We start from the raw sequence: 20,972 nt of genomic DNA on the forward strand, positions 1-20,972 counted from the left end.
GCCGTCATCTAATGTCCACCCCCCTCGGCGTAAAGCACCCTCCAACAGGACGAGTGTGTGGACTCATCCATCACGTCAGTCAGCCATGATTCCATCTCAGGTCTGCCATGCGTACAAGACAGAACAGTGAGATGCATTAAATAATAATTCCTAATAAACCTGTTTAACTGCCTTTTGCGCTCAACGTCATTTTTGTTCATATTTGTCCTCCCATAACTCCCATTTAAACTACATTTCCAAACACGATTGCGCGATCCGATTGGTTCTAGTATTTCCCTACACTAGTAGTCCTACGTGTGAGTGCCCCCAAGCCCCCTTTTGCCCTGCAGACCCCAAGGTGAGTGTGTAAATATACTGGTGGGGGGTGCCTGTACTTCCGTTCTCTATATGGTAGAGGAGAGGCACAGAGGACCCCAGCCAAGATTCTCTATTACGGTAGCAATGGACGAGCAATCAAGGCCTAGCTTCTCAGCAGGTGATGCAGGCTGGTTCTTAAGTACCGTGTAGTCCCCGAACCCCCACAAAGGAATGTCCACACACTGTATTACTGAAAACAGAGTCTTTATATAATTAATATTCAAAGGTATGTACACGATCACAATAACGCACTTTGTACTCGGAAATCAACAATGATAAATATATACAATTCTAAAGTGGTACCACCAATGTTATCAAATCTCATTAAAGTGCATCAACTGTACAGTTAAAATGTCAAACAGATCAATAACAAGGGAACCAGCAATAGAGATAGGAAGGAACTCAAGAGGGTTGAAACAATGGGCAGAATACTGGCTTCCCTACCAATAGACACAGTTCTGTGTGGAGATCCCCCCCACCTGGGCAACCTGTAAAATAAAGATATATAGCACAAGCCCAGTCCATATATTGTTCAATAGTCTTATTTCCTCCTATAATGTTTTACCCCCCAATGTACCTGGTGGAGTAGAGTTCTTTGAAGACGCGTCGACGGATCTTTCTTGAGTGACTCCCTTTAAAGCCGGAGCCACGGATCATCGAGAGGCGTCGAAGATGGTGAACTTGGCGTTGACGGCGTCAATAAGAAGTTCAAGGGTGCCGAGACCACGACGTCGATCCAGGCGGTGCTCGTCAGCGACTTCCTGCGAGGATGAGGTGTGCGGGGCACCTCGGCGATGGATTGTTCAGGACCGCAAAGAGTTTCAGAAGAACCGTGGCCCAGCAAGGGCATCGAGTCGTTGAAGTCTTTGTGGCCTTTAGTTGGCGGGAGACCCACCGGCGGATTCTCCTCAGCGCATTGGTTGTCCTCGACTTTCTCCGGCGGGACAAAGTGTTCGACGTTGCGGACAAGGGAGTCCTTCGATTCAAATGTTCTTAGGCAAAGGAGGGGGCGGCTCTGTTCGTCGGCAGCACGGCGTCAAGTGGTCCCCACGGCTGGGCAACACAACTTCGATGGGCCTCCAGCGGTTACACAAACCTGCGAACCCTGGTCGACGGCAATAGACTTTGACAGCGGCGAAGCCCGGGTGCTTTCCTCCGTTCTCCTCAGTGGTCACATCTCGGGTCGTCAGCCTTTCGAGGGTCTGACTTCCAGGGAGCTTCGGCGAAGGTTAGCGGTGCTCGATGGTCCCTCGGAGCACGGGAAGAGGGCGCCTTACCAGGTCCTCTCTCGGATCAGTCTTCAACGAATTTGGCAGCTTTCAGATCAGATCGAAGCAAATGCAACAGCAAGTCTTCTTGTTCCAGCTGGGTGTCGAGGATCAGCAGTTCCAGTTACTCTTCAAGTGTAGACACAGCTTCTGAACAATTTCCAGTGGTGAGAGGTCCCCAGATATGGTATCCTGTCTCTCATCCACACTGCTGGGTCACACGCAGCAGCCAATCATGCAGAAGGGCATTCATGCAGTCAGTCAGCCAATCAGGCACACAGTGCATTCAGGCCATCCTCCTCCCTCTCAGACACTCACAACAAGGAATGTGGTTTGGGACAAGTACCCAGCCATTCAACAATACACACTGCATTCAGGCCAGTTTCGGGCAGGGCAGTCTCAGTCTTTGTCTCTCATGCCAGAAACCAGACAGCCACAACAAGAAGTGCATATTGGTCACACACTCCATTCACCCAGGTCTCACCCACAGGGTTTACCCTCAACATACAGTCACTGGGAAGGCTCCAGCCAGTCTGGACTGGACTTCTCAACAACACCATATATGGAACTTCCACCCAACAGCCAGTCAGGCGGAAGGGACAGAGTCAGGGCTAATCCTAATATCATCTCTGTGTACAGTCGAATCTAGAAGTGCACCTAATAGTCTAATATCATCTCTGTGCAAATTGAACTTGGAAATGTGCTCAAAAGCGTGCCCCCACTGAATTTAGAACTACAATTAGAAGGCCCTCCCTAATTCCACCTAAAACCTCGTACCAAGCATGAGTGCACCCACTGCACTAGAGTTTGTCGGAAACGACCACTGTGGACTGCCCCCATTCCCCGATCTGCCTTCCTTCCCGTCCCACCCTTCCCAAATCATCCCACCCTCCTTCGCATTCCCTACCATTCCCCTCTCCAAACACCAAGCCAGAGGGGCACGATGGCGAGCCAACCACCCTAAGACCACTCCTCCCCCGAACCCCACCACCGACCAGCCAACGTTAACCATGCCTGCTCCCCTTACTATCATACCAGGCACACCTTGCCCGGCAATCATCCACCCCCCGCCTTGCCCACAAACCCCCGCCACCTTCCCCCCGACCGCACCCTTTCCCCTCCCTAAAACTGCACGCCTAGCCCTAGCAAGAACTGAAGCCGCATCCCTCTCCCCCTCTGACCCCCTGCCCTCTCTCACACTCCAATCGCAACAAAGAAACTAAAGAGGAAACGTACCTGGTACCCCTCAATCTCTCAGCACTCTTCGCCTCCCCTGTCTTGACCCACCACCTCATTCCCTCAATCACCTCCTTCCCCCATAGCTTCACCCTTCCTGAAACCCGACTCCCTCGATTTCTCATCAACTGCACTGAAACTCCTAACCGCCCACACCCCACCTTCAAATCCCCCGAGCCAAACCCGATCATCCTAACACACGCAGCCACCCAATCCCGCCCGAAGCCCGCCAATTTTTCTGCTCGCCCACTATTCCCAACGATCATCAGCCACCCTATCCCTCTCCCTCTCCAGCCTCCACTCTCTCCGCCACCACCCCCTTCCGCTCCAGCTCCGAGACCAACCTTGCCTGCCGATGTGAACTGCATCCTATTTAATACCTGATCCGTAGCAAAAAACAGACACTGCATCTTTGACCTCCTCGCCTCTGACAAACCAGACCTGGTTTTCATCACCGGAACTTGCTTCTCCGACGACTTCGCCCCAATTGCTAATGAAGCCTTCCCCCCTGACTACTCCCTCATCACACGGAACCGTCCCTCCAGAGGAGGGGGAGTAGAATTCGTCTTCAAGTCTCTCTTCCACGCCTCAATCATCGACAACCAACCTTCCATTCCTTCCTGCAAATCTCCCCTCGTTAAACTATCCCTCTCCCCTTCGCTCTCACCCAGCTTCCTAATAATCTACAGGCCCGCTGGCTACGATAGACAATTCGCAAACAACCTCTGCGACTCTATTGCCACCCTTGAACTAAACCATCCCAACCTCACCCTTCTTGGAGACTTCAACATATGGCTCGACATGCCCACCAACCCTATGACACACTCTCTGGTTGACGGTTTAGACGCAATTAACCTCCAACCCACATAAATGGCCTGACTCACTATAAAGGACACACTCTTGATGCCATCTTTAGCTCCAACACCCGGATTCATTTAAACCCCCCCACCCTATCATCTGGTCCAATCACTTCATTCTCTTGTTCGCCATTCGCTCATCCCACCCCATTCCCGTACTCGAATCTGAACCTCCGAATCTATGCAAATGCTGGAAAAAACTAATAATCGTCACAGACCTAGCCGGCGCACTCCTTCAGTCTCCACCACCTACCTGCCAACTCAATAAACAACTATCCCCTGATGCCTTTGAATCATGGCTCAACGCATCTCTGATGCAGCTCACGCCCCCTTGCAAACCATCAACCCACTGTGGCCTCTTCCCCAGATGGTTCACTCCTGAGTTGAAGACCACTAAACAACTATATAAATACCTAGAACGCAAATGGCAGAAAGACAAAACCCAGGAGAGCAGGGCCACCTTGGCCCGACACCCTTATCAGTACAAGGCCGAAATCCGGAAAGCATAAAAAGCCCACTACAACTCCCGAATCCTAAACTGCAAAAACCCAAGCAAAGAACTCCACAAAATCATCTCCAAATTCACCAATCTGGCTTGCACCACGACCGTCCCCGACCCCCTCACAATCACTGTGCGACTCACTCTCCCCCCACTTTTACACCACGGCTCTCGAAAGAACAAATACTCTAGCCACCAAACTGGCTCTCTTACATCCACCAGGCAATTCTACCCCCAACCAGCTGCGACCACTACGCAACCAACGTTCAAATCGTTTAGTCCAATATCACCAGAGCAATTTCTCAAACTTCTATCTGCCCGCAAACCATCTGGCTCGCTGCTGGACCCTTGCCCAGCCACAACCCTCAAAGACATTTTCGCTTCCACCTGCGCAGGAGAACACGCAAGATCCATCATAAATGCCTCCCTTTCCACTGGTATCTTTCCCGACGCCTTCAAAACGGTTCATGTCAAACCTCTAATTAAAAAACCTTCCCTCGACCCCCTCGAGCCCAAAAACTACCGCCCCATCTCAAACAGCAGGTTCCTTGCCAAACTCATTGACCGAACCGCCTACTCCCAACTAAATGTCTTTTTCGAAGCCAACAATCTCCTAGACCCCGCCCAATCAGGTTTCAGAGCCCGTCACGGAACTGAAACCACCCTAATCTCAATCTGGGATGACCTTAAAATGACGGCAAACTCTGCGGGATGCGCCGCACTAATCCTTCTTGACCTATCCGCCGCCTTTGACACAATCAATCACTCAATCCTCCTAGACCACCTCCACTCCCTAGGAATTTGTGGAACCGCTCTTAAATGGATAGATTAATTCCTCAAAGATAGGTACCAAATAACAATACTCTCCACCTATACCTCCCAAGCCCAACCAGTCGACACGGGAGTCCCACAAGGAGCATGCCTATCCGCCCTCCCGTTCAATCTCTACTTGATCACCCTCCCACCAATAATTCGTTTACACAACATCCTGTGTTACAACTACGCCGACGACACTCAACTAATTCTAAAACTCCTGAACTCAAAACCCAACTCCCGACCTGACCTGGCCTCCTACCTCCTTGACATAGAACTCTGGATGACCCAAAGCCACCTCTTGTTAAACCCCTCCAAAACGGAAATCATGGTATGTGATAACTCCGAACTTCTTCCGAATCCACTACCCTGGCCATCCGCCATGGGCAACTCACCGACCCCCTCCAACTCAGTGAAAAATCTTGGATGCACCCTTGACTCTGACCTAACACTCTCGCGCCAAGTCAACAATGTCTCAAAGTCCTGCCACTACCACCTTAAAACCCTTAGGCGCATCTTTCCATGTCTCTCCTTTCCCAACAGACTCTCCGCGGTCCAATCAATCGTTATATCAAGACTGGACTACGCAAACCCCCTATACATCGGAGTCCACGCATACCAACGGAATAAACTCCAAAGGGCACAAAACGCGGCAGCCAAAATACTACTTGCGCTCAGCCCAAGAGACCACATCTCCCCAGCCCTTAAGACACTGCAATGGCTTCCAGTAGCCTGAAGGGTGACTTTCAAAACCTTATGCATCTCCCATCGAGCACTGAATAAAACTTTACCTCAATATCTTCAAGACAAGCTAAAACCCTATCACCCCCCACGCACCCTAAAATCAAGCTCAGCCGGCCTCCTAGTCATACCGAAGACAAACTCAGTCAGGTTAGGCGGATCATCATTCTCAGCCTTGGTCCCCACGCTATGGAACTCACTCCCACCCCACATCCACCTAACTGAGGATTTAACGTCTTTCCACAAACTGCTGAAACCTGTCTCTTTTCCTAAAACCAACCCGTACCAAACTAACCCAAACAGACTAACAGCATCTCAATGACAGCAATCCAACAAACTACCTGATGCGAGAAATTGACAGCTAATAACCTCTAATATAAACTAGAAGGACAAACAGAATTAAACGAGTAAAGTAGATCAAAGCAGTGAAGTGGTTAATAAGAATAAATCATACGGAAACATTAAAGAGATTTAAACTCCTGAAATGGACATACTGCATGAGGAGTGAACAAAGTGAATGGCATGGATGAAATAGTTAGAATGGATAAAGCATGTAGAACAGATGAATTCGCTGAGTGGAAGAATGCATGAGTGGAAGAACAGATGACTGTATAGTTCGAATGAGTGTGTAAATCGAATGAGTATGTAGATCGGATGAGTGTATAGAATGGATGAACATGTTGAGCGGATGAGTGTGTAGAGCGGCTCGGTGTGTAGAGCGGACGATCGTGTAGAGCGGATGAGTGAGTAAATACAGAGAAGCGAGTAGAACGCAGGACTGCGTAGAACATATGAATGTGCAGAACGGATGAGCGTAAACCGGATGAGTGTGTAGAACAGATGAGTATGTAGAGCGGATGAGTATGTAGAGCGCATGAGTGTGGATCACGGAGGAGTACGGAAGTGCGGAGAGTGTGTAGATCACTGGAGCAGATGAATGTGCAGACCTGGCGAATGTATAGAGTGGATGAGTGTATAGAGCGGATGAGTGTATAGAGCAGATGAGTGTATAGAGCGGATAAGGGTATAGAGCGGATGAGTGTATAGAGAGGATGAGGGTACAGAGCAGATGAGTGTATAGAGCGAATGAAGATATAGAGCGGATGGAGATATAGAGAGGATGAAGGTATAGAGCAGATGAGTGTAGAGAGCAGATGAATAAATAGAATAGGATTACTGCGTATTAGCAAATGACTTTATAAGGCTGATGGGTGCATATTGCTGTTGAATGCGTGGAAAGCATGAGTGCATAAAGCGGATGAGTGCGGGGAGCGGATGAGTGAGAGGAGCAGATGAACGCGGGGAGCAGATGAGTGCGGGGAGCGGATGAGCACAGGGAGCGGATGAGCGCGGAGAGCGGATGAGTGCGGAGAGCGGATGAGTGCGGAGAGCGGATGAGTGCGGAGAGCAGATGCGCGCGGGGAGCTGGTGAGTTCAGGGAGCGGGTGAGTGCCGGGAGCAGGTGATTGCATAGGGTGGGTGAATGTGTAGAGCAGATGAAGGTGTAGTGCATGCGAGGGGATAAAGCGGACAAACGCCTAGAGCGGATGAGTTACATAGACCGGGTGAGTGCGTAGAACGGATAAGCATATAGAATGGATGAGTGCGGGGAACGGATGGATGAGCGGAGCGGGATGGATGAGCTGAGCGGAAGAATGAGTAGAGAGGAGGACTGAATAGAACAGACTAGTGGGTAGGGCCGGCAAGTATATAGAGCAGACGAGTGCATATGAGCAAATGAGTGCATATGAAAAAAGGGGTACGTAGAGGGGATGATTGTGTAGAGGGCATGAGTGCATAGAGGGTATAAGTGCGTAGAGGGGATGGGTGCGTAGAGGGGATGAGTGCGTAGAGAGGATGAGTGAGCAAAACAGGTGAATGCATAGTACGTGTGAGGGCATAAAGCAGACGAGTGCCTGGAGCGAACGAGTGCCTGGAGCGAACGAGTGCCTAGAGTGAACGAGTGCCTAGAGTGAACGAGTGCCTAGAGTGAACGAGTGCCTAGAGTGGAACGGACGTGCTGAGTAGAGCAGACGAGTTGCGTAGAGTGGATGAGTATGCAGAACGAACGAGTGCAGACTGCATGCAATAGTGATGAGTGCGTAGAATGGATGAGTACGTAGAGCTGCTGAATGCGTAGAGCGGACGGAACGAGTGAAGTATGTAGATGGAGTCTATATGGATACAACAAATGATATATGTGAATGGAATTGATCACATATATGGATCGGACGTGGATGGAAGGGGTGGCGTACGTTTATGGAATGGCTGACATATGTGGATAGAACGGGTGCCGTATATGGATGATCGGGTGCCGTATGTGGATGAAATGTGTGACGGTAAGTGGATGAAATGTGTGAAATAGATGGATGGAAAGGATGAAGTATGAAGATGTTATGGGTGAAATATGTGGACGGAGTGCATAAAACAACCTAGAATGCACGAAACGGATCGGAGTAAATAGAGCGCATTTGAGTGCGTGTGGCGGACAGGAGTGCGTGTGGCTGACAGGAGTGTGCGTGGCGGAAAGGAGTGCATGCATGAGGCTGACAGGAGTGCATGTGTGGGGGCAGACAGGAGTGCATGCGTGGGGCAGACAGGAGTGCATGTATGGGGCAGACAAGAGTGCATGTGTGGGGCAGACAAGAGTGCATGTGTGGGGCAGACAAGAGCGCACGGGGTGGACTGGAGCGCGCGGGGCGGACTGGAGTGCATGAGTGCGTCGAGCAGACCGAAGTGTCTGGAGCAGACTGGGGTGCATGGAGTGGATAGGAGAGCATGGAACGGACTGGAGCGCATTGAATTGCGTGACGTATATAGTATGATTTGGAATGCAGAGAATGTTTGAAAGAGCATATAACCCGTCATATCACACCACCACGCTTACTCTCTCCGTTACACCACCACTCAACTAGAACACAGAGATACTATGACACCATTCAGTATAACTGTTCTCATACCAACATCCGCCGCACACTCCACATCATTCTAAGTAAACACTGCTGGTTACACACCCCCTAGCCAGGTGTTCTCCTCAGGCCTAACGCAGTCACATTTGGTCTGGATAAATCCTGCCAGAACTAACACATACTCCTGATCTCTCAATCACCACACCTACCACTAAGAAGCAGCTATTACACAAATACCGCACCAGCTGCACACATAGCCGGTGCTCACACGCACCTTTGACTCTCTCTACTCTCTCTACTGATCTGAACTTCGGTTCCCAAGGGCGTTCAACCTACCAGCGCCTTCAGACCATATCAATGGTATATAAATCGCTATATAAATGCAAAATAACATAACATAACATAATAAAGCGCATTTTACAATTGGGGGCACAGTCATAATTTGTTATGGTCATGTGATGAAGCCAATCTGCAAGGTCATTCTTTTGGAACTGCAATTGTATCTTATGATTCCCTAACAGCTGTAAACTGTGATCCCAAAAAAACAGAACTAAACAGTGTTGGGCCACAGATTATTTGAACCACACTGAAGCCGGAATATAACTCCCAGGGGCCCCAGCATCTAAATGCACTATGAAACTAAACCATGATAGCAATAAAATGAAAACTACATTTCGCATTCATTCACTCATAATACGAACATACTCCAGTGGGGCTATGACACAGTCAAACCTACTTCATGTATTACCTGGAAGGTCCCAAAGCACTAATCCACCTCCCTGCCTCCTCTGTATCTTCCGGTGATTTATCACCACCAGGCAGGTGTAATGTGAGTATATCAGGCTTAACCAAAGCAGTTTTTACATTTATTTATTTTGCCAAACTCTTTGCTTCTGTTAAGGCTTTCCGCTTTTCAAACAAATCCTTTGGGAAGTCTGGAAAAACTGCAATGGGTTCTCTTGTATAATGAACACGACCCTTCTCTCTCACTGTCTTCAGTAATTTCTCCTTTGCACTTACTTTTGTGAACACCATCAAAATGTGTCTGGATTTCATAGTAGTACGTTTGCTGACCCTGAAAGCAGAATCCAGGTCTCCTTTACCCAGGACATCTTCACCATAGATCCCATTCAGCACCTGTATAATGACTTCTTCCAGTGGATTACAAACAGATGCACTCTCAGGGAGGCCTACCAGTCTGAGGTTCTGCATCCTTGCCTTCAGATCCAACTCTGGGGTTTTAGCTTTTTCCTCAGCCAGCTCTTTCTTGATGTTGTTATATGGCCTGTAGCTGTCAGCTCTTTCTGTTGCTAGTCCTGCAGACTCCTTTTCCACCTGGCAGACTCTTCCCTTCAAGTTAGACACTTTTCTGTTAACATCTGCGTCCTGGGCCACCTTCAGTAACGGGGAGTAAATGTCTTTAGGGCGAGGTGCTTCTTTCATGTCAGCTCTGCATTTGTTGGGAACTGGGTTCTCTGGGGTTTCAATGTTCTTTGTGTTGTTCATGAAGTCAAATATCCTTTCAAATATCTGAGGCCAGGGGAGTCCGGAGCTCCAAGCCCAAGCTGCTGCTTGCTCAGCCAACATTCCGGAATCTCCAAGTAAGACCTAAGTCGCTGTACAAGAATGTACTATCACAAAACATGTGCCCCCTGACCTTCCAACAGGAGGAATGCTGATCTCTAAAACCTAGAAAGGTCAGGCGCTAATCCCCCACAAATCCCCAAATGGTGACCCTGCCCCACCCTCCCCGACTTGTTAATCGTCCACCTACTTACACCGTTTTCCACGGCCTGAGTTCAGATGAGTTATACCCTTTAATGACTTGGGAAGCAGTCTGCACCATGAGAAAAGAAGAGGATTTGGCAACAACACTCTGCCTGTAAAGTCAGGGAACTGTGCGAGAGTAGGTCACACGTTGGACAGAGCCGAACATATGACTGCTTTTACTCAGCCCATCCTTCTGACAGGTCATTGGCCTATGAGGACCTATCCTTCTCGGTGTATAATTTAGCCAAAGACTATTCATCGTGTAATACAGCCATTTGCAAGGACAGACTACATGAATTCACTCAGCAATTCTTCTCCTCATTCAAGCTCCATGAAGCAAGAAGGAGCCGATATGAATCCCGATGACTAGTGGGAAACTGGATATACTCAAGCTACGAATCAACGCCTCTCACAGGAGACCAAGGAACTGCCACTAGTCGGGTAAAGAGACAGTGGTAGCGCAGTTATACCTCTTCAGCGCCCCCGCAGCCACAGCATGACAGTATTATGCCAAGTGATAACAAGTTTGAGGCATGAACTGATCAGACCCACCCACCTGTTACATGAAAATGAAGCATGCCATGTTTAAAGATCACAAGCACACAACCCTCACCTGGGACCCCAGACTTGCCCCTATACATACACTATACATGTACATCATGTTGAGGCAGAGAGTGCAAACCCGGATTGCTTTGGACTGGAATTCCCTAGTGCAATCTTCTTCGAGTACTGTAATGAAAGACTGTCTGCCTTTCCATAGCTTTGAACAGGGAGTCCCTGGGCACAGAGATGTGGTCAGTCTCATTGGCTCTTCCACATAAACTAGCAGTCAACTGCATAGATAGGAGAGCCATCTTTGCAGAGGCCAGCAATTCTAGTGTTATGCTAGGTTGATTTACACCACACACCGCTACCACCCAGGGGCAGTCTCCAGGCGCTCCAGTGCATAAAGTGCCTTGTCCATAGAACTCGACACTGGTGCATTTTTAGGCTTGTTCTCAAATGAGGTCACACAAATAGACTAGCAGGATACTCACTGTCTACCAGACACTTTGATTTACCACTCACTTTCACAAGGAATGGTTATAAATTGGCCAATGCATAGTCAAAGCAGCCCCTCTCCTGTATGGCAGCTGTATAAATGTGCTTTTAAACTGCTGTCTTCCCTGCTTGCACGCTTAATGCCATGAGCGTTCTGTGTGTGAAACAGGGGCGGCTCATCCATAATGGGCGATGGGGTGTCCACCTGCCACTCATTATGGAGAAGCCAAGCCAGCCCCGTGAAAACACTTCGCTCTCCTGCAGCTGCCACAAGCAGCTGAGGGACCTCTTCTGGGCTGGCTTTAACTGAACTGTCAAAGGGAAACACGATTTCCCATTGACAGTTCACTAGTACCTTAGCACGCATGCCCAACAAAACATGCAAGACTGGGGCAGGTTTGCTTCCCCAGACTTGCATGGGCCGTTGGGGATTCAGGCTGGGATACTGCTGGGCTGAATGCGCAAAGGGGCATCATGAAAAGGAGTTGGAAAATGCTCCTGTGCAATGTTTGTGACTTGTTGCATCTCTTGGATTTTTACATGTGTTACCCTACAGAACCCATTGCAAACTGTGGCCTTTTACCCAAATTGTCACAGAAAGTGTGCTAAAAATACACGCTTTTAACTCAACATTTTAAAACATTTTCATGGGTAGAGAATCCCTTATTGCCTGAAATGCACTTGGTTGGTTCAGGCTACTTTGCTATGCTCGGTGACTCTGCTTATGTGGCTGAAACATTTACAACCTTCCAATTAAAACATGACCGAGCCACCACTGGTGTGGAATGCCCTGTGAGTGTCCTGTTGAGTCTTGTATGTATTACGGTCAAGAGAGGCAGGCTTGCAGAGAAGGTGTGCCTGCGTAGGTCCCTTATGTCCTGTGCTTTCCCTTACCTGCCTGTGCCTGCACTATCTTTGCAATGTGTAACTACACCAATAAAGACTACTGCTGCGTATCCGGCCTTCTTTTCAATAGCAACCCCCCAGAGTCACTGCTCACCTGCACGGTGCACATATAGACAGGGTAGTCTCCAGCAAAGCCCGCTTCCCAGGAGATCTCTAGTGTGGTTGAAGTACCAGAGAGCAGCTGCAGGTTCTGCGGCTTCCGGGGCAGCGCTGCATGAAAGGGAACACATGTCAGTAAATTCAAGATTTAGGTAAAAAGAGAAGAAAAAAAACACTACTGCAGCTGTTGTAAGATTCAATATCGGCAGACAGGTTTTATGGAGCCCTTTCAAAGGAACACGGCGTTACAGCAGGGCATTTGTCATAAATGCCAGCCTTCTCGTCTGTTGGGTCTAATCCTGGTGCTTCTTACTCAGTGGGGAGGTTAGAACTTAGAGAAAGAAGGAGAAGCAAAGTGACACATGTTCAAATGTAAACCATAAACAAAAGAGTTTTGGGAAACATGGAAGCATCGAAATCCATTAATGCAGCACGAATTCAAAAGACACAGATATGTGGGGGGATATGGGTTTTTGTGTGGGTTTAACTGTGGAACAAAGTAAGCTTGCCTTAGGGAAAGTTGATCATATTTATTTATTTACATTCTGCATGTGTCCATACTGATGCAAGCACAAGGAGACATGAGCCTGTGGGAATGCATCCAACTCAAGCTTCCAACTTCATCCATCTTAGTCCAAAAGAGGGCCCATTTCATACCTCCCTGCCCAATCCCAGCGCATACAGTCTATGAGAGGCCATGGATCAGCCTACGCTCCTCGAGAAATAGCCAGCTTCATTCAGCTCAGTCAAAAGAAGGGCCTGCCTTTCCCAAATCAGCCTAAGTGTTGCCTGTAAAGGGGTGGACTGGCCTATAGGACCCAAATGTTCGCATAGGAACTTGTGCTTGTTGAAAATGTGTAATATGGGGCCACTTTTAAAATAATTGCCATGGCCTTTTTGGTTGCAAGTGTACCCCCCCCCCCCCGCACCTACTCGGATTAATAGAGGTCGCCTTAATGCAGGGCTCTTTCATCAAACTCAGCTAACCAGAGAGAGGGAGTGCAGAGAGTGCAAGGTCTAAGAGGCCCCCATGGATGACAAATGGGAAACGTGCAAACATTCAAGTGACAATTGCACTGTGTGATACTTCATTAAAGTGCATGGGGACCTCGAGGCCAGAGTAGAGCAGGAGCGAGCTGTTAGAGGTGAGCGATTCAGATTAAGCAAGACCTATGGTCAGTGCTTCACTCAACTTTTTGGAGGAGGAAGTCATTAAGATCCATGCTTAAAATGTGGAAGTCGGTCAGTTATTCTGGAAGGCAAAATACTTTCATAATTATTTGGGGAGTAAATGATTTCCGAGAAGAAAAAGAACGATGGTCACCAGTCAGGTAGGAAGGAAGGTAGAATTCACCTGCTTTCGGTGTCTTAAGTCTGAGAACAGCACAGAAGATAAAGTGGCTACTTGATTTGTAAAAGTTCAACTCCGTCAACAAAGACTGAGGCATAGACTCCCTGAAACGTTTGAGAAAAATAAAATAAAAAAATAGAAGAAACCCCGCCCCCCCAAGCATGTTTGAGAATATTTCTGGAGTTGTATAACTAGAAATATTATTTTAAGTACAGCGTTGTCTATGGACGTCTTCTGGCTACCTTCTTTACAGATTTAAAAAGGTCAGGTAAGGCCAGGAGGAAACGTGCGTGTTTTGGAAACAGGACGATGCCATGCAGCATGGGTCTGGTCCTTGGTATAGTGCTTAGAAGCTGGAGCAATCCAACATGAAGCGCTATGGAAGTCGCTATTAATGAACGCATTAAGGGCTTAACTGAAGCACCGCTCGACGTATCAGAGAGGGCCTGCCAGGCGTATTCATCTTAGCGGAAGCAAGGCCTTTCTAGTCTAATTTTGCCTCCCTTTGTTTGCTGGTATAATTATTATCCCAGCATGACTCAGGTCAGATCAGGGGTGCCGATTATTAACGGCTGGATGTGCAGCTGCCAGTTAATGTGCCCCCTTCCCACCCATCAACCACAGCAGTGATGAAAGGCATGAGTCACCTGAGTTTGGCCGCTTGTTAATCCAGTGGAACTAAACAGGGCTGTTAAAAGTCATGACCATGGTCTGAATCACAAAGGCAATGTTTGAGATTGGCACGCTCTCTGGTTTCCAATTCCAGGGGATCGGTTACCACCCCGGGCCGGCTCATAAACGGCAGCTCCAGTATTCATAACAGCGGCTCATATTGCATTGCATTGCATTGCTAGCCTAGGGAGGCTCTCGTGAGGGGAATGTCGAGGGTGAATGGAGGCCCAATCTTCCATGGGGTGAGCACTACATCTAAGAAAGGCCTCCATCCTCTCCAGAGGGTGCCCTCCATGACAAAGCCAGAAGGATTCAGTCCAGCACAAGTACTATTGGTCCATGATAGAAAATCTTAGAATCAAGCTGTCCAACCAATTCTTTCCATTCAGTAAGGGTGATGATCCCATCGATATAATGCCGTCATCCTAATTGATCTGATCCCTGATAGAAAAGTAGACTCTGAGTCAACAAGTAGGGGGCTGGGATGACGTCTTGGAGGGAACAACCCAGGTAACTGGCAATGCAGAGTTAACAACTGAACCTCAAGAGGGATGGCCTTGCCCGCATGAAAAACTGACGACAATGGTTGTAGCAATTTTCACAGGCTCTGATATCTCTGTCGGGATTGGTGATGCCATCTTTAGGGTTTATATGGATCTTCTGAACTGGAGGAAGGGCAAACAGATGGTGTTCCAGGCCCCTGTTGCTCTGATGACTGAGGCCTGGTCATGTGGGTGTCCTCAGGCAATCACACCTCTTCTTCCTGATGTGCACTGTGCTACTGTGAGAAGGTTTAGAAGATGCAGTGTGTGGTTATAGGGCATAATGGGGCACGGAGATGGAAGGACCTCTGCCTCATTTCCCAAGGTGTTTCAACCTCCTTAAAGAATATTCAACTAGAAAACGTTTTCTTGTGACGTGTCGTCTGGAACTGGGATCCCTCAACCAATCCTGTTTCTTCCTGTTGCTGAACGCAGTTCTGGTGAGAGGTTCAGAGATGCATGCGGCAAGGTCAGCTGGTTAGCATCCCCATCCTCCTTTCCCCATATAACTTTTCTACATGTTTTGGCTATGACCCGCATTGAGGATTTCTTAATGTTAACAATAAAGCTGTGGGCCAGCATGCACTCTGTGTAGGGTCTGGGGGAGGTCCAAAGGGGGGACGGGGGGAGAGCAGGCGGGGTCTAGCTGTCTAGCTATCAAAAATGCATTATCATCATAAATTAGCACCAGTGTAGGTTTACCCTTCAGGAGAGATCACCTGTTGCCAACTCCAATACATGATGTAAAGAATGAGTGTGTACATTAGATTAGAGGGGGGCCAGCACACATACTTGGAAGGCACTCTACCACAGTCACTGACTTAGCGACATTAGCATCCCTGACTAATCTTATTTTAGCTCTGTTATCCATTTGACAATGTATCAGTATGCTCAGCAAGGGGATCAGACTTTCACTATTTTGGAAAGTGCAGCACAAGTGTGACCTATTGACAAAGTCAAAGGAGGATGTTAGGATCATAAGTGCAAGTTAGATGGGAGCTTTCTTTCCATGAAAATGTTTCAACATATTAATTTTCAGATTCGGGAATTGATTTTTCACGTTTACTTCTGTCTTGGATCCTAAATTAGTTGGCATTCCCATCCAAAAGTGAAATATGGTGATTAGGAAGTAAGGACAATTTCTTTGACCCTTCTTATGAATCAAGATTATTATCATCAGTCTTCATGAATCTGGACATGATCCCAAAGGCAACAAAGAGGGTGCACATATGCCCACATTGAGCTTAAAAAGATCAACAAGTATTCAATCAGCTCCAGGACTTTTTAATGTTTTAATGTCTGCTGGATAATTAATGTTTTCACCAATTCATCCACCTCAAATGGTTTTAAGTCAAATAGAATACTAGCTGTAATTAAGCTGTATTTATGTAACAAGAAAATCCTAGTAGTATAATTTGCATGCACTAGTGTGCACATTCGTTTTTAACCATGTATGACAATTAATGTTCACTTGTTCCTAGTAATCTCAGCAACGGGTCAAGTGACCTTTCATTAAATTTATGACCGCGAATAGGACACTCTGACCCTTATAAAACTCCTAGGACCAATAGGAAGCCCCCAGGAATCTAGACCCACAGAAGTACACAGGTCACATATATATCTAGTTTGTATAGGTAGCATCACACATTGAGAGCGTGCACACATGCAAACGGTTTAATTTGTTCATGTTCTGTATATATGTTTTTTACATGATTCCAGGATGAAACAAGGCATACCCTGTCCAGTAGAATTTTCTTGAATGTATTTGCTTTTTTATTCTTTTTCTAATTTCTGTATATAATTTATTGTGTACTACTAAATATGTTAACACAAGATTGTTTAGGACAGCACTAAATGTTTGATGTTTCACGTTTTATCATTATCATGTTATGTTCACATATGTTTTGACTATTTTAGGCAAGCCTTGAAAAGGAAAGGCAGAACCGCATAATTTGTAGAGAAATAAGACCATGAACAGAAAGTGATTGTATCTTATGGTGACTATATAATGTATATTTGAGGTAAACATTGGAAATCAAATTCTTTAAAATATCAAATAAAAGAAAAAGTTTCAGTGATGGACAGACCCACCTTGAAAGTGTTAAAAAGCCAATCAAACAGTTTTATCATTATTATTTTGGTTGCTGAGATTACTAGGAACAAGTGGACATTCATTGTCATACATTGTTAAAAGAGGAATGTGCATACTAGTTCATGAAAATTGGACTATGAGGACATTACTTGTTACATGAGGATCTTCACCCAAGGTCCAAATAGAAAATGGTTTCCCTTCTGTAAAACACCTAATTAAGCTGTAGTCAATATCCCCCCAAAATGTATCACCTGCAGCACCCATGAAGATACCTTCTTCCAGTGGTCCCTTCTGGCCGCACAAACAGGAACAATAGGAAACCTAAATTAGCTCTGGCACTTGAGCTGGACTGGCGCTGCTTTCAGCGAAGCTTCCAAAATTTGTGGGTGTCATTCAAGTTCACTGCCTCAATTCAATTTTCTAAGACCTGGACTTTTAGGGCCGCTTTCCTATTACCCAAGTTTTATTCTAAAACTTGCCCTGCATAATCTTACCTTGTCACAGTCTACCAGCATTTCCTTAATTGTTTGTAGTAGGGCACGGTTTAGTAGGTTGCATGCGCCATCCAACCATGACGATAGGTGACATTCTGGGCGCAGATGTCAGTAATCTACTAACCAATCTAATCAATGATCTAAAGCAGGTGGTCTGTATGAACGATGATGACCCTGGTCTGGACAATGCTCAATGAAGGTGCCTCCCTCCATCACTTTCTTGTTGTGAATCTCCTCCTGATCTCAGATATTTCATCTTATGTTACTTTTGCTGAGGGATAGTCCTACCTGGGCCAGGAGGCCCTATTACTTTCTATAAATCCTTTACTGTGCACTCCAGTCATCAAGCTTAAAGGGCTGTGATCAATTCCGGTTTTGTTTATAACTGAAATCTCCATTCTCTAGTGTTCAACTGGGAACAATATATAATACAGGCCTCTTTGTACCATTACCAAGGGTATCATTTACTGGAGAATTCCCAACTTTTCGAATGTTTGGATGGAGTAAACCAAACTCTGTGAAGGTGGTCCAGATGGGGAACCCTGATATATTGGCTTTATTGTCTTTTAAAATGGTCATGTTCATACAAAACAGCTTCAGGGTCAATTTTAAAAAGCTCTGCTCGTTGCCTCGCTGAAGGTTAAAGCTGCAGCTGACTACTATGATGCCATTTTGTTGCCCAAGACCTTTGCTCAAAAGCTTGAGTGAAGAAATTGAATCAATCAAAATAGGGAGATGGTTTCCTACCGCCGTCCAGGCCTGGATTTACAGAAGTGCATTAAAGCGAAGAAATTATCTTCCTTGCAGTCATTTCTGTCAGCCATGGTATTTAACTTATATGTGGATGCAGTTCAGAATCCCATAGCTGTACTGGACAATCATGTGTGCCAATACAATTCGTCTTAACTTACATATAAGCTCTCTCTTGGTTGAGATACTGAAGTATGGCAGTATCAAGATATCCAGATAAGTTTACCTCTCTGTTCTTGGACATTCTATTGTTTAGGTTGTCTTTCCGCTTGCTTCCTCCCGAAACCTCCTCTTCCTTCCACAGACTAAGATCTGGCGACACCCTAGCAGGATCACAACATGCCACCTTGTGGACAAAGCCAGGCGCCGTAAGACTACTACGGTGGTGATTGGTGCAGTATAGGTATTGGATAACGTAATGTCTTCACGCCCACACAGGCCCACATACTGACAGGCAAGGGGATGGATCGAAGCCCTATGCCACAAATTCTGTACAGAATGGATTGGCCTGTATATGCCTGACCACTTTCTGAAGATGAATTCTGCCAAGACAGAGTCCAACCATTGCCAAACAGCCATACTGAAAGTTGCTAGTTGGATCCTCGTGGATGGAAGAACTGTCTCTTGAAGGAATAGCACTTCTCTTGGCTAATTTGGCAAAGTTCATGGCTTTTGTTCTTAACTCATAGACATTTCCGAATTTGCTGGAAAGAAGCCTTGCTAAATCTGCAAATGACAAAGGGACAGTTTCTCAAATTATGCTTTGGCACAAGTGAGGAGATGCGCTCGCACATTTCCTCATTTGCGTCAAAAATGAGAAGCCCAATTCACCAATGGCATCTGAATAAACGCATCCACGATGCGCTCATTCAGATGTCTTTTCTCACCCTTAAAAAGGGGCATTTTCAAGACGTTTAAAATCGAATCCGGAATTCACAAACGGGACGCGCTTTTAAATGCCCGGAAATGACGGTCATCCCTCATACTCCCGACACTAACGAATGCAAGGGGGCAGGACAGGGCAGCTTTGAACCACTAGCCAGCCCCTCCCGGGATGATCAAGTCACGTTTGTGAATAAGGCGTCCTAAGCATCCTACCCAAACCTCTATTCCAGCAGTAGCCGTTTTACAAGGGCTAGTGGATCTGTTTCCGCTGGTGACAGATTTGCTGAACGATGCTTTCCAAGGATTACATTTTCTATTAATGCTGCCTGGTGAGGCACTTTTTTCACTTTTGTTCCGCTTGTACAGGGCTATACTTCGATTTGTTGCATGCTGCTTTTCAGTGTGTTTTTAGTTCCATGCTGCACTTTTGCATGGGTGCACCAGATGCAATCAGTCATCCCATCGGATGAATAGTGCAGTTATCACCTCATCACCAGGGCAGAGGCTAAAGCGGGAAAGCATTGATGATGTCCGACCGGTCCAGGGCTTCCTACAACCTTTCCTATTCCTAGGTGCAAGCACACCTATTTACTAGGAACCTTCCCTCTCACTTACCCTGCCCTTTATTGTGTGCAGGGGGAACACGTGTGCCAAAAGGCTCTTTGGTAACTGTGAACTGAAATGGAAGTCGCGTGATTTGCAGGGTGGGATGTGTTGAGGATACATTTCAAGGCTGTTGCTCAGTAATACAATGAACAGAGGAAGGAAATGGAGGCTAGCGTCTTACCTTTCACGATCGCGGTTCTAGAGGTGGTGACCCCCTTGTCATTGTGCGCTTCACAGGAGAACGTGGAGGTTTTATTGATACCTTGAAACAAAACAGAAAGAAGCCATCAGATGAAAAAATCTAATCACAAGTTCAGTTCATGACCAGTTACTGCTCAAATCAGCCTTCTCTCAATGCACAATGAACTTTGGTTCTAGTTGGATGCACAATTATCAGCCCGCCCATGTATCACGATCCCTCCTTCTCACTTCCCATAGAATACAACCCTCTTCCTTTTTGCCTCATGTTGTTTATTTCCTTTTATGTTTCTCTACAGTTCTTCAAGGTGGCCTGAGTAGTACACGTGCTATTCCTGCAACGAATACAACCTTGCTGGGTGCTGTAATAGTGGAAAGAAGGAAGCTGACACAAGGGTGACATGTTTATTGCTATTTATTTATTTGCATTTTTAAAGCGCTCACACAGCCCGGGTGCATCGAGGCGCTGTTACAGATTTTGTTGTTGTTGTTGTTGTCTTAGTTGCATATTTATAACGCGCTTAAATACCCAGAGGTTTCTATGTGCAACCCATTGATCGAATTTGTGTTGCTTCGTGTCGTCTCGCTTCCAAGGCGAGCACGTTGCCACTGAGCTATCCTCCCAGGACATCTACTATATATACTATACTTTTATTGTTAGAAAAGGACCCTTGCTATCCCTAGCTCTAGGTGGGGGTTCCCTGCCTAAAACTAATGCCAAAGGATCTGTCAAAATGTCCACCATTCTAGAGCAGGGATGAAGTCCTAACAATGTAAGTGGGGAGACTCGTCAACAAATGCAATGGGATGGGACGTTGCTAGAAATTAGCATAACAAGGTGAAATATGCACATTTCATTGAATTGGCTTTGCATAACCACCCAAAA

At 46.7% G+C, this 20,972-nt stretch overlaps 1 protein-coding gene across 2 annotated transcripts in view; it reads right to left on the bottom strand.

The window, feature by feature from the left end:
- AXL (AXL receptor tyrosine kinase) overlaps nucleotides 1-20,972 on the bottom strand; it is a 357,115-nt gene that overhangs the window by 134,749 nt on the left and 201,394 nt on the right. For both annotated transcript variants that reach the window (XM_069644414.1, XM_069644413.1), the window contains exons 5-6: nucleotides 20,070-20,150; nucleotides 12,492-12,607 (exon numbers count right to left, since the gene is read on the bottom strand). In XM_069644414.1, the coding sequence (XP_069500515.1) occupies nucleotides 12,492-12,607; nucleotides 20,070-20,150 (197 nt within the window). The remainder of the gene's footprint in view (nucleotides 1-12,491; nucleotides 12,608-20,069; nucleotides 20,151-20,972) is intronic.

The sequence above is a fragment of the Ambystoma mexicanum genome, chromosome 2p, assembly GCF_040938575.1.
Source record: "Ambystoma mexicanum isolate Mex_15411 chromosome 2p, UKY_AmexF1_1, whole genome shotgun sequence".
In the NCBI taxonomy this organism is placed as follows: domain Eukaryota; kingdom Metazoa; phylum Chordata; class Amphibia; order Caudata; family Ambystomatidae; genus Ambystoma; species Ambystoma mexicanum.